At 33.8% G+C, this 7125-nt stretch overlaps 2 protein-coding genes across 4 annotated transcripts; one reads left to right on the top strand and one right to left on the bottom strand.

Moving 5' to 3' along the window:
* The first annotated feature begins 687 nt into the window (after window positions 1–687).
* Window positions 688–2640, top strand: LOC136777026 (3-oxoacyl-[acyl-carrier-protein] synthase, mitochondrial). The gene is made up of 3 exons (XM_066733040.1): window positions 688–1115; window positions 1186–1566; window positions 1626–2640. The coding sequence occupies exons 1-3, from the start codon at window positions 917–919 to the stop codon at window positions 2363–2365; spliced, it is 1320 nt and encodes a 439-aa protein (XP_066589137.1). The 5' UTR covers window positions 688–916; the 3' UTR covers window positions 2366–2640.
* Window positions 2641–2781: 141 nt separating this feature from the next.
* Window positions 2782–7010, bottom strand: LOC136777024 (gametogenetin-binding protein 2-like). 3 transcript variants are annotated; one of them, XM_066733037.1, is made up of 12 exons: window positions 6657–7009; window positions 6406–6555; window positions 5835–6025; window positions 5616–5759; window positions 5342–5554; window positions 5068–5271; window positions 4713–4881; window positions 4475–4639; window positions 4175–4264; window positions 3860–4096; window positions 3381–3785; window positions 2782–3301 (listed from the first exon to the last, which is right to left on the bottom strand). In XM_066733037.1, exons 2-12 carry the CDS (start codon window positions 6493–6495, stop codon window positions 3125–3127), a joined length of 2085 nt encoding a protein of 694 aa, XP_066589134.1. In that variant the 5' UTR covers window positions 6496–6555; window positions 6657–7009; the 3' UTR covers window positions 2782–3124. The 3 variants fall into 3 exon arrangements, with proteins under 3 accessions (XP_066589134.1, XP_066589135.1, XP_066589132.1); XM_066733038.1 differs by having other exon boundaries at window positions 5342–5548; window positions 6406–7010; XM_066733035.1 differs by having other exon boundaries at window positions 6406–7009.
* Between the last annotated feature and the right edge of the window lie 115 nt (window positions 7011–7125).

Here is a 7125-nt window from a genome sequence, read left to right on the forward strand (position 1 = left end):
TCGTTTGCCGAGCGCATTATAATATGTGATAAATGCAAAAACGAACGTGCAAGAAAGATAATTTGGTGATTCCGAATATCGGACGCACTGTAAACTAGACTCTAGGTTTGTCTCACTACGTGCTAGTATAAAGTGTCCTTTTATACGAATAAATGATTTTGTATGTCAATCTACCCTTTGTGTTTTTTATATCACTATATATATATTGCAATAGTGTTATCTGTGCATGGGAAAAGTTAAGAGAACTCTCCGAACATTTGCATCGATCAATTTCTATAATAACTACTCAATTACATATTTATCCTATTATAATATTATAAATGTTTTATAAATTATTTTTACATAATTCGACTTGTGCTCTCTTTCATATGCCTCCGATCTATTATTTTATATAACAATTTTAATCGCAACATTTGTATATTGTTTTATTTTATAAATGAACAAAATAAAAGATTACGATTTAATAGGAATCGAAAAGTATGATTTTTTTTATTTTCATCAAAATGGAGTCCCTACCTAGTTACCTTATTTTCATATTCCTTTATTTATGCAATTTACGCTATAAAAGATCTAACATTTTTCAAATACACGATCGCGAGCTTGAACTTTTTTATCATAGCTTTAACTGGCTAAACAGGCGTCAGGTTAGTATAGGTCCATCCGGATCCGGTTCATTCATCGTCAACACGTGACACGTTGTATGATATGATAGTGCCGCAAAGATAATTTTAAAATCCGAACATGATAATTATCAATGTCAGACCATTATAATCGAACTTTACTTCTAAGATATAAATATCTTCCTTTTCTTCGAACAATGTGTATTTAAGAATTGTTTACAGCGAGTTTTTATCCTGATAAATATAACCTATAATTATAGGGAACTGTATTATAAATTTATAAATATAAACTCATCATGTTAACACCTCTTTTTGTTATTACTAGAACTTTAACTACAGCTGCAAGATGTAAAAGACGCGTGGTAATCACAGGAATTGGAATTGTAAGTCCTCTTGGTGTTGGAGTTCAGAATGCTTGGGAAGCTCTCATCAACTCAAAATGTGGAATACTCAAACTTACAGATTCTGAATACTCTAATCTACCATGCCAAATTGGTAAGAACATTCAATATGATTTTTGTAAATCTACAATGCACTGATATGTAAAATAATGATCTCTCTTTAGCTGCATTGGTACCTAGAGGAGAGGGGTCAAACGAATTACATGTAGATAAACATTTTTCCAAAAGAGATTTACGCACTATGTGCATGGCTACTGCTTATGCATTATTAGCATCCGAAGAAGCTCTGACCGATGCAAAATGGAAGCCAGAAAAAGAAGAGGATAAACGAGATACTGGAGTAGCTGTAGGTATGGGAATGATCGACTTAGTTGATGTCTACAAAACCTATGAGGACCTAAAAAAGGGATATAACAAAGTAAACCCATACTTTATACCAAGAATACTTACAAACATGGCTGCTGGACAAATTAGTATTAAGTATGGTTTTAGAGGACCTAATCATTCGGTATCTACCGCTTGTGCAACAGGAGCTCATGCTATTGGTAAGCTTCTCTACTCTTAAAATATTAGAATTTTTCCAATTGAACTTATTGCTCCCTAGGTGATGCATTTCGATTTATCCGAGGTGGAGAGACTAGTGTAATGGTATGTGGCGGTGCAGAGGCATGTATTAGTCCCTTGGCAGTTGCAGCATTTTGTAGACTTCGAGCACTGAGTACTTCTAGAAATGATCATCCACAAGAAGCATCTCGTCCTTTTGACAAAGATAGGGATGGATTTGTTATGGGTGAAGGTGCAGCAATATTAGTTTTAGAAGAACTTAATCATGCATTAGAGAGAAATGCTCCTATTTATGCAGAGGTCTTAGGATACGGTATGTCTGGCGATGCGGCACATCTAACAGCACCGAGCGAGGACGGTACGGGCGCATTACTAGCAATGGATAGAACTATAAAAGATGCTGGAATCGATAGTTCATATGTCACTTATGTCAATGCGCATGCAACATCCACCCCCCTTGGTGATGCCATAGAGTTAAAAGCCATAGAGTCTTTTATGGGATCTCATAGCAAAAATGTAACAGTCTCAAGTACAAAGGGTGCTCATGGTCATTTATTGGGTGCTGCCGGAAATCTTGAGGCTGCCTTTACAGCTCTAGCAATAAAAGAAGGTATAATTCCACCAACAATTAATTTACATAATATAGACATTGAGACATCTTTGACTTTTGTACCCAACGTTAAAAGAGAATGGAATTCACCTTATCGCGTTGCACTAAAAAATGCATTTGGCTTTGGAGGCACCAATTCATGCTTGTGCTTCGCTCAGTACATTGAATAATAACAATTGAAACACAATGTTGAATAATGCATAATCAAGAGATGAACCTACTTTAATGTACATAAAAACTTGTATAGGTTATTTTTCTTTATATACTTGTATATTATCATTGCTGTAACATTTTTAAAGATTATATGAGTTTAAATAGATTATGTTAACAGACAAATCACGTTATAGTGATGCAAATATGTAGAAATATTTTGTTGTAAAGATATGCGATAGAATTAATAAAATACATGTAGGAATGTACTACCTTGTGTACAAAAAGATTTAATTGTTTTTAGCGGCCTTACGAATATTCATAGTTATCTTACAGTATTAAAATTTTTGGAAATTTAACATTTTCAATTTAATATAATCTTAAAATACAATTGTGATTTATTCAAGCAAGAGAGGTACCATTAACAAACAGCATCCTTGATGATTAACTTTATTTTGTAAATGTCATTCAATATTTGACTTTCTTTTTAACCTAAATCGCAGTTTTAATTCATATTTATTTAATCCAATTCAATCGTACTAAAAACAATAATTTATAGTCATTACACATTTTCTTGCGAATTTATCTGTTACAATTTGCTATCAAACCTTTGCATTCTGTACACATTCGGCACGACAGTCATGCAGAAAATTAGTTTTTCTTAATAATGCCTTATTTCAAAAATACATCTATTAAACTCGTGTCTTTCTACTGGCAGTAAACCAAAATATAAAAAAGAAAGTTAAATCAAACTATATAATTTTATCTAGTAGAAACACCTAATGAGGAATGATAAAAGGTCTATGATGACTACACAACATTGCGAAACGTTTTTTAAGCGTTTGTCGGAGCTCCTCTCTTTCCTCCAAAACCTGACACATTCTAGATTTAAACTCCAATACATCTTCAGCTGGAATATAGCTTTCTTTTCCCTCATCATCAGATACATACGAATCCTGAAAATTAATAAAATTTAGTCAAATGGTAAGAAGTATTGTAAATATTTAGAAGCGACAGAGTATTTGCTACACCAACCTCCAGCATTTGCGTTAACGTTGGCCCACCTCCGCGTTCTCTAAATAAAGATATACTAGAATTGGAATGAACAAGTTTATCCGCTGTTCTAACATCATGACAATCCCCTTCATGATTGCAACATCCATCACTACAAGCTACCTCCGACCCCTCAGGGGTACTAGGAATAGAAGAACTGCTGATATTATGCTCTGATGAGTAACCACAATCTTGAGAAGATTGTTCACTAGAAGATCTATTTTTCCTTTCAGATACAGACAACTCAAATCGTTTCTTCATTTCTATCCACATAGACAGCTGTTTCCGCGGTTCGCCTATCCAAGCATCTACCAATTCCTCTGTTACAGGATCTTTACATTCTTCACAACTATGCCAATGTGCATCATTAATTTTGTCCAATGATTCCTATTTGAGTTAGTATCAGTATTAAAAACTTTTCAATTAAAAAACGATTACCGAGGGAATATTTTTACACTCACGTGACTGGATTCTAAGGCATCCAATTCATCCTCAGAGAAAGGTTTACTCCTTTTTTCATTTTTACTAGAGTGCTTCCCTTCATCTTTTTCACATAATGTTTTCTTAGCTGATTTTTGGTTATTTTTGGTTTTTGACTGTGTTTGTGACTGGATCTTACTTGAATTTATTGATTTTTTTAAGCAATCAGCGCATTTACAGTTTGGTGGTCCCTTATTCTTAGGGTCTAATACTTGTAACTGGTAAGATTTATATAAGCATTGTGACAGTTTAGTGATAAATAGGCATATTTATTGTAAAACGATTAGACTACTTACCTTCTGCCGATCAATGTTAGGATTTGAAGACTGCGATTCAGCGCATACGCAATTTATTCCAAGGTTCCCAATCTCAGTTTCATCAGTACACTAGAATCGACTGATAATTAGATCTATTGTACTCTTTATTTACTTTGATCATAAGTATCCTCATACAAACCCTATTAAAAGGGAATGCGTTTTTTTGCTTTTATAAATTTATAAATGTATAATAAATTATTATATTTATAATTAATTTATTATAGAACAATTTATAAACTTATAGGGGGCTAATTGCTAGAGTGAAAACAATTTACATACGTTGCATGCATTTTCCTTCTCCTCATTCTCATAACGTCGCTCCTTCTTTTTCTTACGTTTCAGCCTCAGTTTTTCCCGTCTTTGCTGTTTTACGATTTCTTCTCTAGTCAATTCTTCATAAAGCAGCTCCAATTGGGAAATCCCTTGTTTCACTTCAACAGCCATCTAAATAGATTAGGATAATATGATAGAGAGCCTTAATTAATCAATTGAACAATAATCAATGTATCGCAAATACTTGAAAATTTCTATATAATGCATCTATCGCAACTGCAGCCAATATTTTGCAAACAGTTTCTTCCTCCCTCAATCGTAAATGAACGCGATGCAATCGTTCAGTTATGCATATTCCTAAGCAGGTAAGAACTTCTTCTTGTGCTATTTCTAATGTTTTTGCATGGCGCTCCCTGAAATTTATTTTTACTTTATAAAACTTTCTCCCCATGAATGGAATGGTATTAATAAAAAAAAAGTTACCAATTTAGACAAGGAAGGAAGAGGATAACGGAAGTGACTTATGCAAAACATTCTGTAAGTAAGGTATGGGATAAGTAGGAACTTGAGAAGTTTAATAAAATTAATAATATTTATACCTTCCCATAACTTCTGGTTGTGCCCTTCCAATGAGAGTTCCTATGTATTCTGTACTGGTTGGTAAATGTACGTGTCGATCTGGTATACAGCGCTTTATTCCTGAATACAAAGCGGGTACGTAACCTTTCTCCTTTATTGCCTCGGAATCCGTTGTTAAAAGGGAGAACGCTAACACCACTTTTGTACGACATTCGCCACAAAATCTAAATTATAAGAAATACATTAACATCTTCCTTGAGCCAACTGTTTGCTTATGAAAATTAATTTACAAACCGATGTTTACGTAAATATGTATCTAAAGTAACATCAAGAGTGTCTATTTCAATCAATGCGAGTTCTTGTCTACAAGGAAGCTCCATACAATCCCAGATTTCTCTCCAAGCATTTGGAGGTAACCTCATACGTTGTGTTTCCAAAGAATGTAATGCACATCTTCTTGACTTTTTATTACGTGGTTGTCTCTCAACTAGACTGTTCAATCTAGCACTATGAGAAATGAACAGTTATGAAATTTTTTAAAAACATTGTATATAGGAGTACTTTGTACCTGTGTCCATGTAGTATGGTACATAACAATTGCGGTGATTCTAAAATATCATCTCTTATAGATAGCATGCCATTGGGGGTAATTACTAATGGGTCAATTGCTGGATGACCAGATTTCATTAAGTCATTAAATAATCTTTCAACGCTGCAACAAAAGAATATAATTATTTATCTAATAAACATTTAGTGCTAGATATTTTAGTGAGTACAGGATAGTTACCTTTTTCTACAACCAACACAAGGAACTGCTTGGCCTAAAATAGCTAGCATATCTTTGCTACTAACTTCAAAAGATGCTTTTAATTCTTCCTTAGATAGCATATCCAACTTTTTACTGAATTCATCCAGCTGTTTACCACGTATCAATGGATTATCACAGATAGCACCTAAGTTATTTATATCCATAATCATCTGCACAGAGTAAAGAATTAATGAGAAAAGTGATTTTGAGTATCATGAATATGAAACATTTGAGTATCAACAATTATTTTTAATTTAACAAGTAAACTATGATTTGCTACACTTTGAGTATATATTAATTTTATACAGTAATAAACAGGAAGGAGTTTCCATTACTATTCTAGGAACGGTATATAATGATTCATAGGCAGGTAGGAATGTCAATCAACTCTGTATAAGCCAAATATATTTTTGGAGTATATACCTTTCAAGTGTTTAGGTTAAGTTAGGGATAGTTGTAATAAGGTATTATGTAAGTAATAAAAGGAGCTTCGTATGAGAAGGAAACTACAGATACGTCGAGTAGGATGAAAATAAAAAATTTTACTGACCGTCAAATTTTCATCAATGATCAACGGTAATTGCCTTTGCGTCAAATCGACCGGGTCATCGTCCCGCCAAACGTTCACCAATTTTGCCATTATGTGCACGATTATTTCACTTATCCACAGTACTATCCCGATAGGAAATACCTTCTCAAACTACAAGGATCAAATAACTTCAATGAATCTTATTTCAGGCTGAAGAAACTAAAAACAACTTAAGCAGCTCTAAAGATCTGCCATTTGCAATGAGTCCTCACTTCCGCCCTGCGCTGATACTAGGTGCTGCTGTGGTGTACCCTGTGTACTGTCTGTCTACTGCTGCTTCCCTCTCTCACCAATCTCACCACGTATACGTATTCCTTTTCACCTTATACAACAATCCCACCTTATTTCAGTTTTCCGTAAATTCTTTTCTTCCTTTAATACGATCTTTTTTGCTTTTCAAACGATGCGCTCGAACTCTAATAATCCACTACTGTAATGTCTACAATCTCTACAATGATCTCAAAGGTAACAAATTAAGTTCAACTATGCTGAATATTGTTTAACGTATCAACCTGGATCGTTATGGAGTATTACTCAAAGTAGTAGTACTTCCTTATATTCTACAATAAGTACTACCTTAAACCTCGCATGTGTTTGTGCATTTACGGTATACCACTACCGATACAAGTATACAGATATATATGGAGTTTACGGAGCAAGATGATCAGTGTTCCAAAAATA

This window comes from Prorops nasuta, unplaced genomic scaffold, assembly GCF_024137725.1.
Source record: "Prorops nasuta isolate Cenicafe-Biocafe unplaced genomic scaffold, Cenicafe_Pnas_1.2 PNAS00010, whole genome shotgun sequence".
Taxonomy (NCBI): Eukaryota; Metazoa; Arthropoda; class Insecta; order Hymenoptera; family Bethylidae; genus Prorops; species Prorops nasuta.

Coding starts and splice junctions, on each gene's coding strand:
- LOC136777026 (XM_066733040.1), top strand. CDS start 917: ATGTTAACACCTCTTTTTGTTATTACTAGAACTTTAACTACAGCTGCA. Junction 1,116..1,185: donor TAATCTACCATGCCAAATTG/GTAAGAACATTC, acceptor ATCTCTCTTTAG/CTGCATTGGTACCTAGAGGA. Junction 1,567..1,625: donor AACAGGAGCTCATGCTATTG/GTAAGCTTCTCT, acceptor ATTGCTCCCTAG/GTGATGCATTTCGATTTATC.
- LOC136777024 (XM_066733037.1), bottom strand. CDS start 6,495: ATGGCAAAATTGGTGAACGTTTGGCGGGACGATGACCCGGTCGATTTG. Junction 4,882..5,067: donor CAACCAGAAGTTATGGGAAG/GTATAAATATTA, acceptor AATAAATTTCAG/GGAGCGCCATGCAAAAACAT. Junction 4,640..4,712: donor CATTATATAGAAATTTTCAA/GTATTTGCGATA, acceptor TAATCTATTTAG/ATGGCTGTTGAAGTGAAACA.